This window comes from Notolabrus celidotus, chromosome 21, assembly GCF_009762535.1.
Source record: "Notolabrus celidotus isolate fNotCel1 chromosome 21, fNotCel1.pri, whole genome shotgun sequence".
NCBI classification, from domain to species: Eukaryota; Metazoa; Chordata; class Actinopteri; order Labriformes; family Labridae; genus Notolabrus; species Notolabrus celidotus.
The window spans coordinates 21,750,851-21,776,628 of NC_048292.1; the positions used below are offsets into that span (position 1 = coordinate 21,750,851).

The window sequence follows — 25,778 nt, forward strand, 5'->3', positions numbered from 1 at the left end:
TCACCAGACCTTAGTACTCACACACTGAACTCCACAGCAGCGTAATACAGGTGTTCCAGTGTGTGCAGAAGATAGTCAACACACAACAGGAGCTCTGCATACACACACAGCGCTGTTCCATCAGCCCTGCTCCAACGCCACACATCATCACAGTCTTCCCTCCATCAGAGGCAGCACAACTTTGCCCCACTATTCCACCTCCTTCGTTGCACACTGAAGACGAGGGAGCTGAAACATCCCACCTTAAACGGGCAGATGAAGTGAAGGGACAGTTAGTGTTAACAGCAGTGAACTTACCTGTGGAGGGTAATTGCTCTCTGAAGACCATCTGGAAGACTGATCATTAGGTTTGTCCACCAAGATATTCCTGAAAGAGCACATGGAGAGAAATTTTAAATTTTCCACTACATCGATGTATCAATTTATATTCCTAGGATCCGACTACATCGATCTGTGCTCAGCATGTTGGCCTTCCGGATGACATATATATCGATCTAACATCATTTTAAAAAGGTAGTAAATCGATTGTCTCCATACTAGGAAATAACTCATTGGATTTAAGCACGGCAGAATTTATATAGATGTGTTTTTTTTGCACTTTTAATGATAAAGACGTTAAACGTTACTCAATTCAGGCTGCCTGTCTGTGACATCATCGCCACGCCCCAGCAGACAACAAAACATAGCATGGCGGATGGCAGAGAAGAAGCTGGCGAGCGAGAAATGATCAAGCCACCATTGCGGTCCAGCGTGTGGAAACACTTTGGTTTTTGCAAAGACGGAGATGTTCTAAATAAGTCGCTCGCTGTTTGTAGTATATGTAAAGGTCAAGTAAAGTACTGTGGCAACACAACAAATCTATCCAACCACCTACTAAGGCGCCATGGGATTTCACACGTTTATATCCATAATTAATTTACACCTGATTCTCTTACAAGAAACAACAGGAATCTAGGACTGTCCAGTATCAAGGGATTTATTTCACGGTCACACTGGTTGAATTTTTGGCTGAAAAGTTACTGAATCGATTTCAAGTCACTGAATCGTTTCAAACCAATATCGTCCCTTAATCTTAACGGTAATCACAAAGCAAATCGTTGTTAAAAAGAATCATTACACCCCTACTGTCAAAGCATTAAAGTCAAATAATATCACCCAAAAAGGGACTTAATATTATACATAACATTAAAATAATAATGATAATTTGAGACAACCAGATTAATTTGATAGGCAGAGATAAAAGTAGAAATTAAATGTTTTACAGTCTGTGTGTTTGTAGGTCAGTGATGTTCATGTCCTACTGTGTGTGTTTGAACTAGTGTTTGTATTTATGTGTTATCAGCCTCTGATCACATAACATCAGTTCTGACCTGGAATCACAGTTCAATGTAGGGCAGCATGAAACACACTGACCTGGGCGGTAATCAGGAGACAATACTGCGCATTAACGACCCAGCTAGACTTTTCTGGGAGGTGCAGCGAGTCAATTTAACATTGACAGCAATGTTAATTAAAGCTAATGCAGTGTTGTGGTTAGCTGACATTAAACAGCTAAATGCAGCTAAAATGGTCCCTGAAACAGCAACAAGCGAAAACTCAACATTTACGTGACTTAATTTATATCAATGAGCATTCAAGATAGTTTAAGTGTGTTCAACAATCACATTTTTGCATTTTTGTGTTATAATTTGTATTAAAAAAGGTGCCGATTAGCTTCTGTTGCTAAAGTGGAGCTACATTGTTAGATAACAGCAGCTAGCTTTGTAGCAGGTTAGCTAGCAGGTGCGTTCGATTTTTACGTAGAATAAAGCCGGACTACAAACCAGGAGATAATAAATCAAAATTACGTAATATTTTTAAGTTTATATGACCTTGGGCTAAAACAAAAAATAAACCAGTGCTTCTATGTAATATTTCTTTATTCAGAATATGAAATATAAATCAACGCACACATCTTCACTCCACCGACTGAATGGTGTTGCAAACCAAACGAACTATAAAGGGTTAACCTGTAAAAATGACACCGATATTATTTTTGAAATGTCTACTATCCTTCAAGAGACCTTTAATAATTATTTTAAACAAATTAAAGCTGAATTGGTCCGAAAAATGCCACAACAAACCACAAGTGACGTCATTATCGGGCGTCTGAGTACTCAAATCAAGCGCACCTAGGCTAGGTTAGCTGGGAGCGCAAACGAGCTAACATCAGGTCCAGTCGGGCCGGCTGGAACAAACACAGGTGCACCGAGGCGATAAAAGAGCCCCTGAAACCGCAAAAACGAATGCACACAGGAGGACAGCTCACACGCTCGTTACTTACTCGGGTAAATATGTCGAGGAGTAAGAGCTCCATTTAAAAACGCTGAAAGTGAGGACTCTGCTCTCAGGGACGACAGCCATCTTGTTGCAGAAAATAACAGGCAGCGGGAGGCTAGCTAGGAGCGAGCAGTGACAGGCCTTAAAGAGACAGTACACCCTCTTTCTGTGTTGTTTGTTTTTCTTCCAGAGCTTTTAATAATGTGATGTGACTGAGTTAAAAAGTCAGATTTCACATATATTTTGCTTTTCACATCATACCCTTCTAACATCAAGCTGAAACAACAATGATTGTGCTTTAAAACTGTAGTTCAAAGGCTGTTAAACTAAATAATAACAGTTAGTGAAGTGTTTTATGAAGTACAGATGCACTTAGTGGTCATACATCCATACATTTTCTTTGTATTTTTAAGATAACAAAACAACAAATGGGCCCACTGTAATGGCTACCTGGTCCTTCTTATAACTATGTGTCTACACTTACTTATATATATAACCCTTCTTGAGTGACGACATGACAATGTTTTCTGCGTTGAGTTGGCTTGGTGACCTCCTTGCACATGGTAAAACAACCATGATGCTCTGCCGCACTCATTTATTGTGAACAACAGAAGACTTATTTTTACACAACTTCACTTCCTGTCTTCTAGTCACATGACTACTGGAGCCGCGTAAAACTGCAAACTTACAGGTGAAAAATACAGGAAGTAAACCAGCAAATATTACAATATTCTTTCCAAAACCAAACAATATGTTTTTTCTCTGTATTCTAATAATGTATCATTAAAAATATTATAAACAAACTTATCATTGCGAAATGGCGCTTACCACAATAAGCCTGCAGATTTTGAGGACCTGGTTCCCTTCATTGAATGTACAGTATATGCATCAAAACTGCCTCAATGGGTGCTGACATATTGTGCTAACCAAGGCATGTGCAGAAGTGACCTGGCTGGCAAAGCCCTGGGACTGACGTCAGCCTCTTCCTAACCAAAACATGCATTTAACTTATAAATACAGTGCCATAGGAAAGCTCATTGACTCGTGTGTTAGTGTTTGTTTTCTTTCCTCTCACTGTGATAATCTCGTGAAAAATTCTGCAGGAGCCCGATCTTGTCAACAGAGCTGTGAATTTGAAACTAGCATGAATTTGAATGTAGCTATCCTCAGGACTCCGTCTAACGCCCCCTCAAATGATGATTTGCATTATCATTTTTATCGTGGCCGATGTATCAGGTATCACATTGTAAATTACCCTGTGATCCCTACTACTGATAACGATTCATTTCCTGTTATTTTACTGAGAACTCAGCTTCTTCTTTTCATGATCTCAGAATAACAAAGCTGAATTTCTTGTGAAAGTGAGATCATTCTCTGGTGATTTAGTGAACAAACCAATTGGCTGGCCACTGTGACCCGTCAGGGCACTACATCCCATGCTAACATTGCCCACACTAATGAGTCAAGCTAAGTTTGCTTTATGCTTTTGCGCAAGTTATGATCCTCTGACACGAAGTTGAGAAAAAGCTGAAATTAACTCATGATCACTGAAAACTGAATACTTCAAAATGTATGGATGCTTCTGTGATTAACGTTACTTACCCAAATGCATCTAAACTGGACTCACAGATTTGATCAATCGCTTTTATAATCACATCTTAAAAATAATCAGTAGAGCTGTATATTATCCAGAACCAGACAATGCAATATGATATGCTACCATCTATTGAAGCCCTGGTTTGCCCTAGTGTTGAAGTCGTGCACTCAATGTACAGAGGCTGCAGTCCTCAAGAGAGCAGCCAAGGTTCAATTCCAACTTCCAGCACCTTTCCCACATGTCACTCCCTACTTTCTCTCCTAGTTTTCTGCTCCTTCCACTGTCCTGTCCTCTCCAAATTAAAGCAAAGAAAGCTTGAAAAATATGACTAAAATATATTTATAAAATTAGTCATATGCAGGAAGGAAAACAGTCTGTGTGGAGACGAAAACGAGACAGACACCAATGCCAAAAATACAATAATGCAGCCCATCTGCTATTTTCAGACAGTTTGTTTAGCTTTAATAAATCTCAATAAACAAATAAACACTAAAAATGCTTTAAATGGATCAGACACAACAGACTGAACAATCACAGAGCATGGAAGATGAAGTCCTAGCCCAGATATCCTTTATCATTATCATTATCAGTAAACGTACATTGTATACTGTCAGTTAAAATGGGATCAAGCATTACAGGTGTCAACAAAAAAGGCCCCAACGTGAATCTTATCCAGAGTATAGATCTGACCTGTGCACTACTTTGCTCCTAGGATTCACCTTGAGGGACTAAAAAAGTTGTCCCGTCATGTCCTGACTTGCCTGTCGTATTTTCCCTGTCTGGTCATATCCTATCATAACTATCAAACAAGTCCAGTCTTGTTTGGTCTTGCATTGTCTATGAGTTAATTCATAGATCACATTACTGTACAGTCACTGGACAGTAGATCAATGACCTGTTCGGCTAACTGTGTCTCCTGTCTGAAATAGAACAGCAGAACTGATGTTGTCTTTCTTTCTAACACAGATATCTGGATGATCTCAGTGTTTCACTCCATGTCGAGTCACTGAGAGCTCACGGGGAGGATGAATCATGCGGTGAGTAATATCAAAGTAGCTTTCGGTTAACTGGAGCTCTTTTACTGAAACTTGATGTAAACAACTCTCTCCCATCCCTCCATCCCTCTAACCCTCCTCCTTCACCCCACCCTCAGCCTGGATGGATATACAACCTTTTCATCTGCAAGTAAATTAATTTTTGATTCTTGTTATGGAAATTAAATTCACAGAAATTAAATTAAAAATGTAAGCTTTCCTAGAGCTTTCCACATGATCAACGTTAGATATAGAATATTGTATTTGAAAGAAGAGCTGCAAAACTGCAAATAAATCAGCAAGGGCCTAGTATAGATTTGATTCGACCAAATCGACATTATAGGGACTAATTTTCCATCCACTATAACAACACTTTATCATCGTTGCAGCAGTCGAGAAGGGATTGAACTGATGTGATGTTGCCCCAGGTGTTTAACAGGAAGTATAACTGGGTGTCGTCTGCGTAGCAAGAATATGAAACATTGTGTTTTGGGAAAAAGGAACCTAGCGGGAGGAAGAATGGAGCAACCAACACAGGCCCCAATATGGAGCCCTGAGGTACTCCAGAGGTGATACAGAGAGGACAGTAGGAGGTTGAAGAAGCAGAGTTGACTCTGTGTTGTGACGTGCCCTGAAACCTAAATTAAGTGTGTCCATGATGTTCTCTAGGACTATCTTTCCATGTTTTTGAGAGACAAGAATATCTTGAAATGGGCCACAAAAGATTTAAAACTGTTTGATCAAAGTTTGTTGTTTTCTAATGAGGGGATGAACCCCTGCATGTTTAAAGCAGGAAGGAACAGAGACACTCGACAGGCTGCTGTTTAGGATGAGAGAAACCATGGGGCCTAGTGTCAAACACTTCCTCCAGTAGGTGTGTGGGAACAATATCCAGGGGACAGGTAGTGGGCTTAGTGCGTGAGGCTACGTCTTTAATCTCATCAAGAGACACAAGGAACCAGGAGGGAGGAGGTTGCAGGACTGATGGGCAAGCAGTGAGGAAGAAGAGCGGATATTATCCATGAAAAATTAAAAAAATCATCACAGGTGACTTCAGGGAAGAGGGCAGGCAGAGATTATATATTATCTAGGATACAACTCTAGCACTCAGTGATATTGAAACATATCATATAGTCAAACCAATATTTAGAGTTCATTTAATCCGGATTTGGTCATCCTTTTTAGACTGGATATGCAATGAAAACATCGATCGGTCTCAGCAGATGTGTGTCTAACATGAGTCTGGTCCTGTCCTTGCCACTGTAACTTGCTAAATGCTGCAAAGTGCTCTGCTCATGGTGGATTAAGATGAGATCAGACTGAGTCCTGTCTGTAAGATGGGACTGGATCTTATCCTGTCTTGATGTTGGGTCTTTGTTAATAATAGAACATAGAGTACGGTCTAGACCTGCTAGGAAAGAGTCTGAGGATAACATTTGTTGGAATTTAGCGCTATATAAATGCAACAGTATTAAAAACTGCAGTTCCTAAAGTGTCCACTTGAGGCTGGATGTAGTTGCACTTGAAACCACATACCCATTCAAAAAGACGATCTTTACAGCAGAGATAAACATGTTTACAGCCTGGTTCAAAAAAGAATGTTGGTCTGAATGGCTAATTTCTCTATTACACACACTGTGCTAGGGACTATTTCTTTTAATAACTTGTTAGTTTTGAAGATATTAAAGTTATGAGTTTGTCAGAATTAGGGGTACACTGTAGCTGTTAGCAAGGAGGCTAAAGCCCAGCCTCAATTTCACCTGTTTGTCTGTGGTTTGGTCTACAAAAAGTTATGTTGAGTCAGCATTTTAAATATGGAAACTCTGCTTCAGTAACCAAGGGGTGACATCACTGAGACCACATCCATGTTTTATGCAGACTATGATTTCACCAAACACAGAATAAAATATGTAATTTAGAGCACCTGTCTGGATCTTTCATTTTGTGTGGATTTGGCGCCCACTGTGGACATCAAATGTAAAATCAGGTCTTGTGTATATAAAAGAAATTTGGATTTAATCAGTTTTTAAATGTCTGTACCAGGATCAGGTTTTTCTTCAACAAACTGAGACAAAAGATGGATTATCTGATCATGGAAAGCATTTCTGAATCATTCTTACCTCAACAGCAGTGAGATTAATCAAATGTTTATCTTACCAGTAACCATCATGTGAATGCTGCCTGTCATATCTGACATTTATGGACATATGTGATTAATTCAAAGTTTTAAATCCACGATGTAAATATATCACCAATGCTCATAATAATCAGCCTGTTAAACATGCAGCTAATGTCTCTTTAATGCTGCTTTAATGGGTTGGCAGCACAAAAGGAGACACATTGAGTTGTGTCAGAGGAGCAGATAGCACACAGTGGTAGGCGGGGGGAGCAGAGTTGGTGTCTTTTGTTGGTGAGAGTTGTAATCCGCTCTAATTCAAACCACAGGGGGTCCGCGAGCCTCGCAGACCCCCGGACCTCTGGTATGTTCACACGGTCTGGACTGCCAACGAGACCCTCCATCAGACTGAGGAGAAACAAGTTAAAGGTGGAGTAGGACATGTTATTTTGATGCATTTTTCTCAATCACGAGCAAAAAGCGATGTATACATCGATAGGGAGTAATACACAAAGTGATCTAACACTGAGATGAGAAATCTCAGTTGTCTGTGTCAGCAGCTAGACTGCAATAAGTTCGTCCAATCATTCATTCGCCACCGAGCGCAATGATTGGCTGACCGGCCGGATGACCTGTGACCTGCCGAAAGACACACCTCCTGTTTACAGGAGTGCGCGTGACCTGACTGAGATCGTCATCAACAGGCTGTTCACTAATGCAGAACATCTGATAAACATGTCAGAGAGAGAGAAACCAACGATTTAGCTCAACTTCTGCCCTCAAGTTCTGCCGCTAAACAGAACAAGAAGAGGGAGACTGTGATGGAAAAGGAGACGACTTAAAAACACTGGATGAAGATACAAACACGAGTCAATATTCGGGCTGCATTTCTGCGACGGCTGAAGGATTTGAAGGGTCTCTAAAGCGACGCCATGGTTGCTGATTTTCTACTGGACAGGTAATCATGTCATTTCATTTGTCTTTGTGTTCATGGTTTAGTTCATCTATGAGACAGCTAGCGATAATTTCGGCTAATGCTAGCGGCCGGCTAACGGCTTGTAGCTCTGTTTATAGAGACCTGTACACAGTCTGTTAGCTTGTAGCTCTGTTTATAGAGACCAGTATACAGTCTGTTAGCTGGTAGCTCTGTGTATAGAGACATGTACACAGTCTGTTAGCTTGTAGCTCTTTATAGAGACTTGTATACAGTCTGTTAGCTTGTAGCTCTGTTTATAGAGACCTGTACACAGTCTGTTAGCTGCTAGCTCTTTATAGAGACCTGTATACAGTCTGTTAGCTGGTAGCTCTTCGGTTGCTCTTTATCAGCATGAATGGGGTGTTGTACTAAGTCTAAATGCCGTCTTGTCTGTGTTTTCATAGCTACGAGAAGGAAACATCGACGTCCACACCGTTAAAACACGGGACGCAGAGGCCTCCACCCCAGCTGTTTCATGTGTTCGGAGTCCCCCTCTGACCGGTGAGTTTCAGGCCCGATAAGAACTCCATGAACATGAACGTTGCTTTGACCACTGCTTGCGTGGAGGTAGAAATACTGCTCTCTTTTTTATTGTGAGCTATTTTTGATTTACGTACGCAGAAGGGTTTTTTTAATGTCCACACAAAATAAAATCCAAACCATTCTCTTTCACTTCACGTGATCTGCATGCTAAATCGCAATCTGAGACCACAGCAGGACAGGCAGACACCATACAGACTAAAGAGATGAGAGACAAAAAGTTTGGCTGATAAAAAATCCTGTGAACGTTAGCTGCTTCTCTAAAAGCTTGGTTTGGTGAAGGAAAGCATGAATAAAAGTGTTCAACGAGGAATCAAATACACAGAATAATTGTATTAATAATCTGTGGGCACAGTCTTCCTCTCCAAAGAGGGAGAGAGCACATTTTGACATCACTTACTCTGAAAATATTAGATAATATTCAAGATATCGATAAGAAATACAGTATATGTACCATATGTGCACAATACACACTGCAGTAGGCACTAAGCACACACTAGTGATAGTGGTGTCAACTCCTTGCATGGCTAGAAGAAATAACTGTTTACATATGGGGCTGAAGGAAGGGTTATTATGATCGAAATCAAATGCACAGTGCTGTAAGATAATGAGAACCTTTGACTAAACTTCTGATTCTTTCTTCTATGTCAGGTATTGCACAATATTTAACAAGAAGTCAAAAAAGTGGAGCCTGTACACAATGAAGGTGGGTAAGGACTACAAGTACATCACAGACCTCCAGAGCACAATCCTGCACAGAAAGCTGACAGCAACTGGGGGATGCCAAAGAAGAGAACAAGGAGGCCGGATGATCCACGCCAACATGTTTACCTTCAACAGCCATTATTTTATTTCTGTAATAAATACATTTTCTAATAAAAGTAAATGTAAAACAACTCTTTGATATTGCAATTATTTGTTTATAATGTTGTATGTTACTTGATATGGATTTAAATTATTTTGTGATTTGAAGAGAGAAGGCCAGTGTAAATTTAAAGATTTATTTAACAAATGTATACACAGCACACTCAAGTATTTTTTCACATGAAGATAAAATATATACAAAGGAACTAAAGGGTCACCATACAAGTATTGTATGTAATCATGTTATAGTTTAATTCACTTCCAACTGAAACCTTTATACTGTCCATGTGGAAGGGTCACGGATTTTCCAGATACAGCAACAAGGTATTACTCCTCTATGACCTGCACCAAGTGCTCCATGCTGCCAGACAACAACCTGTCAGTGCAGCATGGCGGAACTTTCTGTTGCTGTCCCCAGGATATGGAGCTCGTCCCCGGTCGTTGCTCTCCCTCTCGCTCGTATGGCTCTGCCTTGCACTCGACCCCGGTCTCGTCCTCTCCGACCTGAGGTGCTTGGCTCAGGATCGTAATCAGCAGTCATCATGAGAGCTCTAACAAGCACAAAAAACAGTCAATATGTTGTAGTTCCAACACGAAAATGAAGACTGTCAACAATGGTGAACGCTAATAAATATATAGGCACTGTAGCCGTCTAGTAACTAAACATCATGACATGCTAAATCAAAATAAACATGGCTAGCCGGAGTTATTAGCCCGGCAGCAACAACTTGCTCTAGCTGTATTTCAGATGATAAAAACAAACACACATAAAGCTAACATGCAGGCTATGCTGTGCATTCTAACTAATTACATTATTCTTTAATGTGGTAATATAAGCGGTTTACTTACATGGGAGATAGACGTGTTTTTCCTCCGATGAAAATAAAGTCAATCGCTCGCCGCTCCACAGCTAGCTATGGTGACGTCATCCTCCAGCTGGAGTCTGCCACAGCGCGTTCATGTGTTAGGAGGCGTGTCCCTCCCCTCTCCCTACAGGCTGCTCTGAATGGAGGGGGAGGGCTCTGTTCGGCTGTGTGCTTTCAAAATCAAGCTAACTGCTGCGGCTTTCTCAGGATCTCCTACTCCACCTTTAATTAGTGTTCATGAAAGACTGTATTGATATCATTCTGTACTTATGAGTGTGTTTTTAACCTTTATGACAGGATAATTTAAAAAGTCTGTTTTAAATAACATTCAGACTAAACTTTTTATGTTTAATAAAGCACTGACTGTCCTCAGATAAAATGCAGATCCTCCTTTTTAATGCATTTTCAAAATTATTCAGGTGGGTTGGTAATTTTCTGTTCCATTAAAAATAAAATAACACCTTTCACATTTTGTGTTGGAAGAAACTGTTAAGGAAAAATGTGAAAATTATGATTTGGGACATGATACATTAAAAGACTTGTGATTAGTTGATGAATGCATCCAGAGAATAGAGTGTGGGAAAAGGCCCATTAGCATACTGTTGGTGCAGCATGCGTAAGACTAACTTTGAATTTGATATTTTTGTAAAAATTCCAGCCAAAGTGTGAGTTTTTGATGAATCATGGACGAGTGGATTTCTTCCAGGCCTGAAGTCGTGAAGTGAATGATAAATGTGATTCTTCTAAGTGCACGTCCGATACTTGGCAGAGCCTCGCTTCCATTTACTCCAAATGGATGGACGCTGGAGGGGCTTGATTTGTATGGATGTAAACGCAGACACTGAGAATATTAGAGAAGATGGTTTTATTATTGAGTACCACTGAAAAGCACATCTTTGGCCCATTGGCTGTTTAATGGAGAGGAAGTAGCCGTCTTGACGTCATCCAGCGGTCTGTTGGACTTCCGTTGTTTGGACCAGGATCAGTAATTGCCACCATAAAATCTGAAGAAGTTAACTGAGGTCATAAATCAAGTGAAAAGTGCAATCATTTTATGATAAACTTCTTTAGAATCAGACTTCTTTTCGCAACACGTGGAGACACCCCCTTCTGGACGTTAAAAAAAAAAGTAGTTTTAAGACACTTTTTGTTGGCTTTCAGTCGGGTGAATCCAAATGTGGTTTATTGTATTTAAAGATTAGATTAAATTAAGGTTTATGGGGTATCTGGGGGAGTCTTGAGTGTCTTACAAAGGAAGACAATCTGCAATGGCACAAACAATCTTCATTAGGAGAAACATGCTCCAAATGCAGAAATGATGCAAATTCAAAAACAGATGCTGAAGTCCAAAACAAACATAATGCTGGAAACATGCTGCAAATGAAAAATCATGCTGCAAAATTTGAAAGCCACTACAACTACACAAACAGTGAAAAAAGGAAAAGTCTTCTTTTTGTCTCTTCAACAAAAAAGTGTTGCACATAGCGCCCCCTACAGAACTGGAGCACTTCCATTAAATAGTCTGTATTTATCAGCCTCTGCAGTTGCTTGCTGCAAATGTTTCGACTTTTTGCTGCATGTTTTCTCAATCGCAGCGTGTTTCCTGTATTGTGTTATTTTTTATATATTTTTGAATTTGCGTCAATTCTGAAGAAACAAGATGGTGCCGAAGATGGACAACTCAGTGTGTTGGCGCACATTGTGTTGTCTGATTCTTTCTGCATTTGCAATTCGTTTATCCTAATGAAGATTGTTCAGGCGGTTCTACATCGTCAGCCTCTGTTTGCTACTGAAGTGGAAGTCTTATATTTGGTTGGGAAAGTCATACATTTAATTCACAGACGTCCTTATTTCTATTTTTGTTAAAGATAAAATTAATACCATTAATTTAGCCTGTTGTTTGTGTTTTAGATTGCTTGAAAATTATTAAATCCTCACAAGAAAACAAGCTTTGATTCAGAGTGAATGAAAGTCCAAGTAACAAGAAACAGCTACTTGTCACAGGAAAATGGAGTTAATGTAAGGATGCATGTCCACATGGGGCTTTTGTATTTTGCACAACTATCAATACAGGGGTTAACATTCATATAACATTGTTTTATTTCTAAAGGCTCTATACCATTTGTATAGTACTTTAGCTTTTATTCAGTCACACCTCTGGCTGTGAGCAAAGTTCTTTTCTACGAGGCAGGATGTGTAACATTCACGTCTATTAGACTCCGTGGACGCACAGGGCATCTTCTGGAGGAGAAGGTGTGAATGTAAACAAGAGGAAATGGTCAACAAGGGAAACTACACTGTCATCTTAAACACAGAACAGAAACACACACACGGCGTAGGCACACACAGGAGAGTCTTGGAGCAGATTTAGATGCGGGATACTGTGGAGTTATTGCTCTCAGGGGAAAAACCCTGCTCTGTTTTTGTCTGTCTGTCTGTCTGTCTGTCTGTCTCTCATATGACATCAGCTGTTTCCCCACAATGTTAGTCACCTCATGATGATGTCACACACTGTATGACCTCATTATGAAAGCAAGAAAAAGCCAACAAAGAGACACCATCAGCATCATCTTCATCACTAAAAACAACACAAACTCACCATCAGCATCAAAAACGTCATCAACAAAACATATAGGCTTCTATCACTCAGGCCTAAATCATCAAGTTCAAATTCACTATAATTTCTTCTTCATCATAACAACCATCCTCATCATCCTCTTTCCGGTAACAGTCCGGTCAAAGCCGGTCCGAGGTGTTAACGGCCTGCTGTTTCACTTTTATTGAGGGCGCAGCATCTTGTTTCCTCGGGATGCGCGCACTACCCACCGCGAGCGCGCACGGAGCGCCATCACGTGGGAGGTCCCTTTAAGTTTCCACTGTCAGAGGCCCGAGCGTGTCACATGGACATGAGATAATGAAAAGGCAGGAACAGAGAGGCAGAGTATGCGGAGCTCCGGGCTGATGGGAAAAGGGGCTGAAATGTACACAGTCATCTCCCGACGGCCACCAGAGACACACCGACAGCTGGCCCGAGCCGAGCCGAACCCAGCCGATCCTGTCCGGGGCGGGCCGAGCCGGACTCACTGCGCCTCATCGGACGGGACCTCTCTATTCGCAGTTGCACCTGCCAGCTATGACACACTTTTTAAAAGGAGGAAAATGCGCCGCGGTCCTGGAGCGGGAGAGGAGCGCCGTTTGACGTGAGTGAAGTTATTTCTGATCGCTCAGCTGATGCGGGATCAGCTCTGCGTGTGTGAGTGTGTCGCTGCCGCAGGTGCGTTTGCGCGCTTTTGTTGTGCCCCGGTAAGAGTGCTGGTGTGTTCTGGTGTTGGAGAGTGAGGACCTGCATCTCTCAGATTTGTGGAAAAGTGTGTTTGCTGAAAAAAAAAGCGCCACATTCCTGCAGCGGAGACTCTTGATCATGAGCCATGTGCGTTTTGAAGAAGTCTGTGTGTGTTCGCCAGTGTCCGCATTCCAGGTGGTGTTGCGCACATAGAAATTGGAGTTGAAGTAAACAAGTGGGAATAATAAGGCCTCGGTCCAGAGCTTAAACAGTGTTTTGAAGGTTGAGCTCGGCGCTCCAGGCTCCCTGGAAACATCCCGCCCTTCTTTTACAAGCCCGACCCTCAGGCTCCAGATGCAAGGAGATAACTTATTGATGATTTTTTGACAATTGCTGCATGTTGAAGGATTAACCTGGTTAAGAAGTCTTAGATATTCCCTCATTGTCTTGCTCAACAACTTTAAAGATAAAGAAAGAATTAATCTGACATCTGTTCTCTGATTTATGAGCAGTGCGCCGCATAGTCAAACGCTTATGAACTGAGATTGCATTAAATTTGAGAAGGCCTGTGGGACTTTTCTGGCTCTAAACATAGTTTATGAGTGTGTGGCTTTAAAGCAGCGGCCCTATTTGTTTAATAAAGCCTTCCAATTGTGCTGCGGGATGCTTGGAAACGTGCCTGCGAGGTGCCGTCAGCGCTTCAATGTTTCAGGGAGGAAAACAAGACAACCACCTGCCTGCTGCTCCGGCGATTGCGCAAACACACACACACACACACACACACACACACACACACACACACACACACACACACACACACACACACACAGCAGTCAACATCTTTTTTTGCTGATTCACAACAGGGCAGTCACATCTGTGTGTATATGTGACAGAGAGTTCAAACAGCCTCTAAATTTGGCCTCAGTTTCGGTCTCAAGCAGAGAGGGGAAATCATTCAGCGCGTTAATGCAAGTGTTTCTTCCGGAGAAGCTTCCCAGCAGCAGAGGCTGAGTCAGACTGGGCCAACTGGAGGAAGGACCAGTTGATGAGGCAGATATTTATCAATGTGACTGATCAGCAAGAAGGGAGGGAAAAGCAGTGAACATGACTCCAGAAAAAAAAGGCATGAATATGGTGATATGAGGAAACACTTTTTCCTTGTTAATTTCCTCATATCACTGAATCACTGATGCGTAGTGATTAATGTGTCTGCAACACATTAACCATCACACAAGAAACCTCTAACTTAAACTATTATTAAATTAGCTGACTGACAGGACGGATGGGTCACTAACTTTAATGATAGCTATCTCCAAAATCTTAGTTGTTTTGACTTTGGCGCCCCCTGTTAGTAACTGCAATTGTATTTTAGGCCTTTGAGCTTATCATACGCTGATGTTGTGATTGTTCATGTCCATCTAAACTTTATATTTGGTTCATTTTCTGAACACTTGAATCTGTGTTTTCACTTTCCTTGTCCGTTGTCATATGTTTTTGTACTTATCTGTAGCCATAGTATCATCTAACCCTAACCCTCTGGTGTAACAACCACTTACGATGATGGATAACACATTTATAGTCATCAGGAAGATCCCTCAGTGCGTCTTACATACCTATAATTCAAAGTCTTCTTCCTGGAAGCCTGAATATTCACTTTGCTCTGCTTTGGTCTCCACCATTGCTGAGAAATCTGGCTCCTAAATACTTCACCAGCTAGTAGGGATGGGCATTTCAGCCAGGATACTATTCAATAATCATTGGCTTCTATTCAACGATTATTTGAATAATCCCCCCCCCCCCCCCCCCCCCCCCCGTGACTGTCACTACTGATATTTCTCCTTTTGCTATTTAATGCAGTTAGCATTCTTCTTCTTCTGTTACTTAATACGGTTAGCAAACAGCTTTAAGACGCTCTGTAGCCACCGTTGGGCAGGAATACCGCATTACAACCAGGTACCAGTGAAACAATGAAAATTTATACTTTTAAAATGAGAAAATATTTGAAATAACTCTTCGATTTTTACTAAGTGAACAAATATTAGAATATTCGATAATCATTGCCCATCCCTACCAGCTTGTTGATCACTTTCACTTCAATATAGTAAACTTTGTAACACTCAAGAAGCAACCTCCAGAGTTGAAAAATTAAGCGTGTGTCCACTTGAGGCTGGCTGCAAAGAAAAGGAGATCGTGTTATATGTCAGGTCTTATTTTAAAATGCTCATCTTCACAGCCTGGTTTTATGTATCCATACACATTGTATAGAGCGAGATCCTTCTTAGAGTTAGACATTTGCATAATCAGAGGCACAGCTGAGTTCATGGACAAGTGAGGCGCTTCGTAGCTGTTTGCCAGGATGCTTCAGGCACACCTCAGTTTCACCTCTCTGCTGGTTTCTAGGTTAATTCAAAGTCAGCATTTCCAATGTTGCACTCTCCATCCTCGTGTTTATAAAACCTCTTAAAGGTGCAGTGTGTAGACATGTGAATATGGAGTGATATCAAGCAGTCTGATTCTACACTGTAACGCTCCCCTGCTAACCCCTCCTGTCGGGGAAGTGACGGTGGCCTTAGGGGACAAAAAGATCCTGTGATGCATGATAAGTATAATCCTTCATTTGTCAGGTTTTCATCTATCAATATTTATTCTTTTGCACACTTCAAACACTTTTATCTTCTTCTTCATCTTTCAACCGGTGCATACAACGCAGCGACTTACAAAATGTGAGAAACCACAGAGACCACCTCCATGAGGTAGAGTCTGTAGAACCACTACAGTACATCTTATCTGGTGTAGTGCTTTGTTTTCCGGAGGTTCTATGCTTTCTGAAATTGTGCATGATGCTTGTTAACTCGACAGAAATGGTGATTGGAACATTTGACTGAAGCATTTCTCCTTTTTGTAGCTAGGCAAACCAGAATCACCAACATTTCACTTCACTTGAGATTGATTAAAATTAAAGGACTGTAACTTCTGTGTTCCCTGTTTCATGCAAGAAACAACACACTATACTTGTCTGATCCTTCTGAGCCAAAACAAATATGCATGCCCTCATGCTCTCAGAACAGCAGGTGTCGGTCCGTAAGAACAGGGATTAAGATGTTGCATTTGTCTGTTAACCCTTTTCTGCTTGAAGCTTGAATTTTGGGGCTTTAAAAAAAACAAAACAACAAGCTGAAAGGTGCTAAAATGCTCCTCACAGATGGTATACAGCTGCAGAGCTGGTGATCAATCTTTGTTGGGTTTTTCACCACAAGGAACAGATTTCACTTCCTGAAACTTTCGGTTTTTAGAACATAGAAGTGATTTAGAGTAGCTTTAAATTGGTTATTCAATGATTTTATAACTACATTTATTTGTTGTTGTCATCACAGAAACAACAGATAAACACAAACCGATTTAAAATGGAGATATTTACATGTTAAAAATAGAATTTTATACTTTTTGAGAGGTAAACAGTTAAGTAGTTTTCTTGTAAAGCAGTAAGAGGAATGCATGCATTAAATTGAATCCATGTCTATATGCTGGAACATGTGGTATGAGATTTATGATCCAGGACACACGTTATATAAGAATCGAACACAGACTCTGTGATGCATTATGAACCAATGATATCTCTCCTCTTCAGTATGTTTTATTAAAACATGTCGGAGAGTTCAAGGAAGTAACAACAGTGTGTCTGGAACTGAAAAGTTCATGTTGTTCCTGCTTCCGTAGAAACATTCGGGTTCGTGTCACCTGTGAATTCACACTTCCGCCTCCACTACCATGTTGTTGTTTTTTTTTTGTATTCTGTGGTAAACAAACCAATAACATCGTCCTGACAAGTACAAACAGTGTTAAACACGAGCTTTGCCGTCCTCCAGCTCTTGCATGGTAATGAAATTTGCAATAATCCTGCAGCATGAACCATTAACACGCATTAATCCGGCTGTGTTTGGCCTTATTAGCCGAGAACAAATCCATCAGGCTTTTGAAGCGAACTTTCACAGCTCTGAGCTGTTATTTCCGCCCCTGAGAGTATTACTTGGCAGACGTATATGCACAGAATTCTAGCAATGAGCCTGAACCTCAGATTAGTGACATGCTTGAAATGGCTGGAGTGTGTCAGAGGAGTCGAGCGGCGATAACACGGCCTGCCCGCATGCATACGTGTGTGTTCCTGTGGATCTGTTTTTGTGGCTGCATGCATGTTCTCACTAAAGAGACCATCTGCGTCACAGGCTAAGCATGACGTCTGTCAGATGTTTGTACTCGTTCTGTCTCAACAAACAGATCTGTTTAATTCAGAAGTCGTAGAACATGTGTTGTTTCATCATGTACTCTGCTGCCTCCTGGAAATGCTCGCCGCTGAAACCAATTTTCTTCTTCTTCTTCTTACTCATACACAGCTAAACCTTCCTCCCTTCAATTTTTTTTCACAGAATCTCTGTCCCTGACTCTTTAGTCTATTTGAAGCCTCCACATCAGAGTGTTATCTGAGAAATGAGTCCATTACTTTGTTTCTCTGGTGTGCATTTTCCTGAATAATTGAAGTAAACGGCGTGTCTTTTTAGCCATGCCTCAATGTGCTCAAACAGCCAGCTGTGAAAGTTGTGTTTCCGCTGAGTTTTATGTGGTCATAATTAGCAGCTCCCATGTGACTGGGTGTTTGTGTGTGCTTGTGTGTGTGTGTGTGTTTGCATGCGAGACAGAGAGAGATGTAGAGAGAGAGAAAGGGTGTGCTTGTGTTTACATGACAGCCGAGCCGACCAGGAGGGGAAGTGACGCAGGAGACAGCGGAGGGGTGAGAGCTGCAGATATTACATCGCTGCAGAAAGAAAGAGAGAGTGAAGAAGAAAAAGAAGAAGGAGGGACGGGGCAGGAAAACCACAGACCGATAAAAGAGAGATGCACAGGAACAAAGAAACTAAAGAACGATCACTTTCTTTCCTGGTAGACTGCAGGATCGACGCCCTGCCTCTGCTGCCGGATCCACCGTAAACAAAGCACGCAGTAAAAAATGAGTCAGTGTCCGTGTAGGTTGGGCATCTGCGCATTTGATTATGAAATGTGTTTACCCTCTCCGCTCACTATAAAACTAGTGACACAGGCTTTTGTTTGTCCAGAGCTTTGCTTGTTCCAGATCTGAGCCAACCGCCCTGGTTGCTATCCACAGTCATCATCTCTCTGGCCAGCTGCCGCTCTCTGACCGGAGCAGACTCCAACTTTCTTGGCCGTTAGAGGACTTTCATAACAGCCTCGGTAATGGACACTCCTCAAATATTTCCTCAGCAAACGCTGGGTTTCCTAAGGGATGGAAGAAAGGACATGGGAAGATGGTTCTCAGAGCAGCTCATTAAAGGCCCAACGAGGCAGGGGAGTGAGGGAAAAACCACCCAGAGTGAGATTACTTAATGATTAGATTCAGAGTGTACTCACCTTCTCTGGGTAGCATTGCTATTATTGAAACAGGACTCTTCTGTGGCTACTTAATGTTGTCCTGCAAAGCCCTGCCTGTGATACCGAGAGGCTACGAGCTCACACGGCAGCCATTTCTGATGCAAGCTAATGACAATACTGCTGCTGTCAGTGCAACAGTAAAAGTCTGAAAGTACAACACAGCTATGCATGATGCTGTCTGGTTTAGCTAAGCAGCATGCTACAAGCTGCAACCTTCAGTGATGTAAAATGATGCCAATGCCAAAAAAATGCAGTTCCTTGAGTATCGACTAGATGCCGTCTCCAAAAGCTAAGGCATCCCCATTAGGTCCAATGTTAAACTGCCATATTTTACAGCAGAAATAAACATGTTGACAGCCTGGGACAGAAACTGCTTTGGGCTGAAGTGCTCATTTCTTAATTTGTGCACACTGTTTTTTTTTAATAAGGAATCGTTTATTTATATCAAAGCTAAGAGTTTTATACTCTTGTAGGAGGGCTTCAGGCTGATTTATACTTCTGCGTCGAATCGATAGTGTATGCTCAAGGTCTGCGTAGGCCTAGGCACGTAGCTGATGTGCACCTCATCCAAAATGTAACTACCCGTAGAATCGATGCGGACCGCAAGCCCTGTGATTGGTTCGCTTGGCGGCATTGTGTTTCCCGCATTTACAGCACTTCCGGGATTGCCACTCATCGGCAGCACATTGGCAGCACATTGGCAGCACATCGGCAGCACATCGGCAGCACATCGGCAGCACATCGGCCATGTATTTAATCTCCTCCTCTCTATTCTTCATGTAATCATGTCTGTATGATAAACAGCAACATGTATCAGCTGTAGATTAACATAAAAGTAAACATAGATCTTAGCGGGGCCGGAAGCAAGCGACCGGCTATCAGAGAGACAAACTTGTGCGGACAACCATGTCCACAGAAGTTTAAATCAGCCTTAAGGCATCTCCATCAGGTTCTATGTTAAACTGTTTCATTTTACAGCAGAATCAAACATGCGTACAGCCTGGTACGGAAACAGTTTCGGTCTGAAGTGAGGATGTTTTCTAAATAATGTACCTGTTTTTATATCAAAGCTAAGAGTTTTATACTCTTTGCATATTTGGAGGAGTGGCTGAGTTAACTAACAGTTGAGCGCAATGCTTTTATTACTTCTAGGCTAAACTATTGTAATTCTTTGTACGAATGTGTAGGCATGTCATCCATTCAGCGCCTGCAGCTCGCTCAAAATGCTGCTGCTCGTCTCCTGACTTGGCTTCCAGTCCTGTTAACATACAAGACCCTTAATGGATTGGCACCATCCCACTTGGCTGATCTTCTCCATGTAAATACTCCAGCTCAAGCACCGAGGTTGACCAACCAGCTGCTCTTGGATGTGCCTAAAACTCGCCTAAAAACCAGGAGCGATTGAGCCTTTGCAGCAGCGGCTTTACCTTGTGAACAACATTGGTTGTTTTAAATGTGCTATAGAAATAAAGTGGACTTGACTAGCTGTTTGTCAGGCTGCCTCAACTCCACCTCTGTCTGTTTTTAGGTTGAGTGAAAGTTAGGTTGAGTCAGCCTTTTTTCCCCAATATGGCGACCTCCATCATTTGCCTTCAAAGCTACTCCCTATGGATTACATCATCCCTGTCTATGAGTCCATGCAACAATGTGACTAAAGGCTGCAGAGTAGAGAGGTGAAGGTCGGATGGTGGAGGCGGAGCTCTGTCATCAGAAGGAGAGGACCAATGCCAAGCTTCAATTTATAGACATTATATAACGGGAGGGGCATCAAGTTCTTATGGCTCCTAAAGGTAATGTTAGCATGTCAGGGATAATAGTGAGCGACAACAACCTGCTTCCTTAAGATATCAGAAACAGCATCAGATATTGATTTTGAAGTGACATTATTGATTTAAAAATGATCATATTTCATCTGTTTATGTCTCTCTTATGCTCTTCAATCTCATGCATGTCCCTTTATTGTCACTTTCATTCTCTATCCTGGCCTCATACATTTCGCAACAATCGTCAAATGTGTAAAAATCTTGTTTTTCTTGCATGATTCATGTTCCTTCTCTGCTCACTTTCAGCTGATTTATTCCAGGGAACAAAATAAATACCAGAGCCGATGTTATCTGGCTCCTTCCTGGCTGCTGGAGGCGTTTGGATGCAAACATTGACGCAGAGATGCCAGGAGTAAAAATAAAAGAGTATCTTAAAGATAACACAAAGATTGATCTGCTTAATTTCGCGCTGAATATTGAACCGATACCATACCTTCCTCTAAAGTACTGTTCTAGCTGGATATCATGGACTACTCTGTGAAGTCTCTGACTGCATTGCGTGCCTTGTTTGAGGCCTTGTGATAAAACTGTGAATGGAGCCGGTCCGGTCAGAGGTGAGCAGCAGATTGCATCGTTAAGCAGCCTGCAGGATGGAGGCTGAGTTGGCAGGGAGAGTCTGGTCTGGCACTGATCTGCCTGGCATACAACCGGCCTGGGGAGGACGTGAAATGAAACCTCAGCAGGGCGCGAGTCACGGAGGAGGAAACTTCCCACGTCTTTATTAGACGGGAGATGAAGGAGGAGAGAAAGAGGCAGAGACAGAGGGTGTTGTTATAATGAGATTTAGGAAGGAATAAGTTAGCATTGCAGCAATTTTCCTTAACTGTCTTCGTTATTTCCCTCTATTTGCCCTCATTTGGCAGACTTTCTCTTCCAAAGGAACATCAGGTCTGGCTTTAACAGAGATGTAACATTTCCTGGCAGCAGCTCACAGCCCATATGTCGGCTGGTCACAGCAATTAAACCATAAGATTGGGAAGGAAAATGGGCTGTGGGGGCGAGATAGAGACGCAGACATGTAAAGAAGAAGCAAGCAGAAAAGTGGCAGTCAGGGTTTGTATCCTCGGTTTAGACGAAAGAGACTACAAGGTCTTGAAAGTTGTGTGTTTTCTTCGTTTCCTGCGTCGCACACACATGAAACATACACACACTCACCTTGTTGTCTTTGATTCAGTACGAGGAGCTTGTGTTGCAGAGTGAGGCCTAGAGAGATTTGCAACCAGGAAGTATTAACAGAAAGAGAGAGAGAGGAGAGAGAAGTCCGACCTGTGTGTGGGTAGAGACGTTTCGTGGCGTAGTTTGAAAAGATGAAGCTGCAGGTGTTTGTTTTTGGACAGAAGAGATGGTGAAAAAGATTCAGTAATGTTGGAGTGAAGCCAGGAGAGGAGTTTGAGTGGGAGTCAGTCTAGTCCTTGTGGAAATATTTAGGTTTCTATTAATACACTAAACGTTTGTAATTATCCCGTAAATGTCATCTGAGGGGGAATGTTTATTTCAAAGTGCCTCACAGAGTTTATAAGAATGCACAAATAACCTTTTCAACTAGGCAGAGCTGCAACATAAATAATCAGAATTATAAAACACAAAATAGGCAAGAAGAGGAACATTTCATTTATACCATGCTTCATAACTCTGAGGCAATTTCGCTGATACAGAGTGATAAGCCATAACAGAGGACACACATATAGAGTTAAGAGAGAAGGTTGTGGTTTCCTGTTGATTCATCTCTTTTTAGTTGACTTTCTGATGGCCTGATTTGTGATATAAAAAAATATATTATTATTATATTTCATTATTATTTTTCTTATTGAGTTTATTTAATGTATTTCTATTATTATTATTATTATTATTATTATTATTATTATTATTGTTATTTATAAATTATTTTGATGTATTAATTCAACTTTATTTATTTACTTTTCTTTAAAGTTTGTTATATGTATTCATATTATTATAATTGTAATTATTATTTATAAAATGATTTCTTATTAATTTAACTATTTATTTTTCTTTAAAGTTTACTTTATGTACTCATATTATTATTGATAGAATAGTAATTATTTATGGAATTATTTCTTATTAATTTTTACTTTATTTATTTAATTGTATGAATTTATTCACTCATTTTAAATTATTTTATTTTTTGTTTATTTTGCACAATGGCCTTTTTTAAATAAAGAAATATCTGTGCATGAGATCTGCCGCAGAGTCTAATGGCTACATTGTTGTTTTGTTTTGTGTTGCCTGAGTTTAATAAAAACTTTGAAAAAATAAAAGAGAAGTAGAAAGCTTTAAAATGCATTCAAATAATTATTGAAATACATTTAAATAGAAAAGAACAGGGAACAAAAAAAAGTATTAACTTAAATATCAATATTTCAGAGGTATGCCCCTCAGAGGTAAAAGAAGAAAGTGATCCCAGGATTTTGATGTTCTGTTTAGTGGGGATGAAGAGTAAGAGCAGTCAGTGAAACAGAGTCGGGTTGGAGGAGGCGCAGGCTGCTACAGCTGGGCTAAGTAGGCCAAAGGCACAGGGGAGTGTCACATGAACCGAAGCTGCTATGTTAGCCATCCTCCAGTGTCCTGTTCAGCCACAGATGGGAAAAGAGACGGAGAGAGGGAAAGAGTGAGCGAGGGAGAGCGCTCAGCATGCGTCATGTATCCCATGCTGCCTGACGTCTGTGCATGATACCCAAAACCGCTCCTCTGCAGAGGGGAAGAGCTCATTTCCATTGGCACAGAGACCGCTCTGACCTTTCCTTTAACCACCTGAACCAGCGCTGAAGGTCGGCAAAGTCGGGGAATTTCTCTGCCCCGGGTGCCAGAACACGGCGCTCATCTGAGTTCAAGAGAGTCACAGGAAGTTCAGCCTGGTCCTCGGTGTGACAGCAGGCCGAGGCCACAAAACTCTCTGAACAAAACTGCTGGCATGCTCTTAACGTCTCCTTGTCTTCTCCCCCTCACAGCAGTAGCTGCTTTGTAATGGTGGGAGTCACAGGGAGGCTAGTTTGTTGTGAGCGGATGCTGAAGATTTTCAGCACATAATGCTGGAGGCAGATGGACAATAGGGAGGCGCTAGGGAGCTACATCTCCCCACAAGGAGGATGACAAAGAGTTTTCCAAATTAGCTAAGTACATTTTAAAAGAAGCAAAGTAGAATGGTAACCCGCATATTTAAAATGTTGTACCTGTCAGAAGTTACTGATCTGGTCATGCATTTCCATCCTGGGCTACCAACACTCACAACCTGCACATTTGCTAATCTCCAGCAAAGAGATTGGAGCTTCACACCATCACACCCAACAGGGGGCAGCAGAGACACCTCGCATGAACTAGGACATAAAGATCAGACTCATGCAGTGTGGTGGTACATCCAAGCATCAACCTCAATTGCTGACTAATGATGAGGTAGTGCCAAAGACTGCAGTTCCTCAAGTGTCCACTTGAGGCTGTCTGCAAAAGCAAATCTCCATTAGATTTAATGTTAAAATGACTAGTGTTTCAAAACAGTTAACCAGAATTAAATGTGTTTACAGCTTGCTTCAATGTATAGTTTGGATTTTGCTTGCTGTTTGAAAAATGCAATACAAACTATGCATATGACGTTAAAGCATACAGAAAGTCATCAAAAATATACGACTGAGTGTGAGGGACACATTGTAGAAGAAACACATTGAGATTTAGAGAATGAAGTTGTACATTTAGTTGTACATTTACAAGTCATGATTTTCTACGCTGGTTAGCCTGGATGCTCTTTTAAAGAGGAGGATCAGAAAAGCAGCCAGGCCTATAAGGGATGTGGGTCATCTTGTGAAGTTATTCTTGAGTATATCACTTGTGAAGTAGAGGTTTCATGGATAACCAAAATCACAATCTTTTAGCACATCAGCAGCAGAGTACCTTAACAATCAGGACTCTGAATAAACTGTGTAAGAAACTGAGTCAGTCTGAAGAAGAGCATGCTAACGGGCAGCCTGTGCATGCTCCTGCAGCCGCTGTTTGTCTTCAGATGTTGAATTTCACTTCATGATCCACGTTCCTCACACCCCCTACTTGTAACATTAGATATGGATTGATAAAAGCCTGTTACAACTTTTTTTTCATGTTAATAATAATAATAATTATTATTATTAAGACTTATATAGCACTTTTTTAAGTACTCAAAGACGCTTTACGTGAAGTGGGAAAAATAAAAATCAAGCGTCCAAAATCAGCATCCAAAACCTCACAAAAAGCATCCGTGAATCTACTTAATATTTACTATTCAAAGATTAAGAGAATAAAATGTCAAAATGTAAAAGAAATTCTCCTCATTTTTATAAATCTTTATAAAAATCATTATAATCTTTCCCCCTCACTTAAGTAACTTCTAGATGTTTTTTTATGCACATATAGATTAGACACATTTTCCTGCATAAATATTTTTCTTCATAAATGCATTAATAGAACGAGGGTATGGTGGGACTCAAGACCCTGCTCACCCCTCTCTCCTGTCCCTGCTTCCGCCTCAAACCCATCACCCTGCCACCCGTCCCCACAGCAACAGAGGGGGAAGCGACACCGCGAGGGGAGCAAGGGAGATGGAGGGGAAAAAATGTGAGAAGGCAGGGAGGGTCGCAGCAACAAGTTGTGAGGTCAGAGCGATGAAAAGAAGAGAAGACAGAAAAACAGACAAACCGGCCGCTGCTGCTGACACGGCCGTGTTTGCTGGTGGATTTATCCCTGACTGTTTGTACATCTGAGGCTGGGAGAGTTTCTGAGTCTGTCTTTGTTCAGAGGAAGAGGATGAGGGGGGTGAGAGGGGATCTCCACAGCACCAGCTTCCTCAATCTGGATCCAAATAGACCAGTCAGACCAGTTCACCCTGCAGGAGGAAGTGGCGGGTTATGCGGGGTCGATAAAACACTCCAAGCTGTCT

General features: G+C 41.4%; 1 protein-coding gene and 2 long non-coding RNA genes across 3 annotated transcripts in view; 1 reads left to right on the forward strand and 2 right to left on the reverse strand.

Annotated features, from left to right (window-relative positions):
- mkln1 (muskelin 1, intracellular mediator containing kelch motifs) overlaps positions 1-2,434 on the reverse strand; it is a 39,229-nt gene extending 36,795 nt beyond the window's left edge. The window contains exons 1-2 of the mRNA XM_034673395.1: positions 2,324-2,434; positions 298-367 (exon numbers count right to left, since the gene is read on the reverse strand). Coding sequence (XP_034529286.1) covers positions 298-367; positions 2,324-2,403 — 150 coding nt within the window. The 5' untranslated portion in view covers positions 2,404-2,434. The remainder of the gene's footprint in view (positions 1-297; positions 368-2,323) is intronic.
- Positions 2,162-19,728, forward strand: LOC117804937. The gene is made up of 4 exons (XR_004629300.1): positions 2,162-2,327; positions 4,883-4,953; positions 18,290-18,601; positions 18,704-19,728. It is a non-coding gene; the product is annotated as an uncharacterized LOC117804937 (long non-coding RNA).
- LOC117804938 lies at positions 11,161-13,707 on the reverse strand. Its single transcript, XR_004629301.1, has 2 exons — positions 12,912-13,707; positions 11,161-11,316 (listed from the first exon to the last, which is right to left on the reverse strand). It is a non-coding gene; the product is annotated as an uncharacterized LOC117804938 (long non-coding RNA).
- Positions 19,729-25,778: the final 6,050 nt, after the last annotated feature.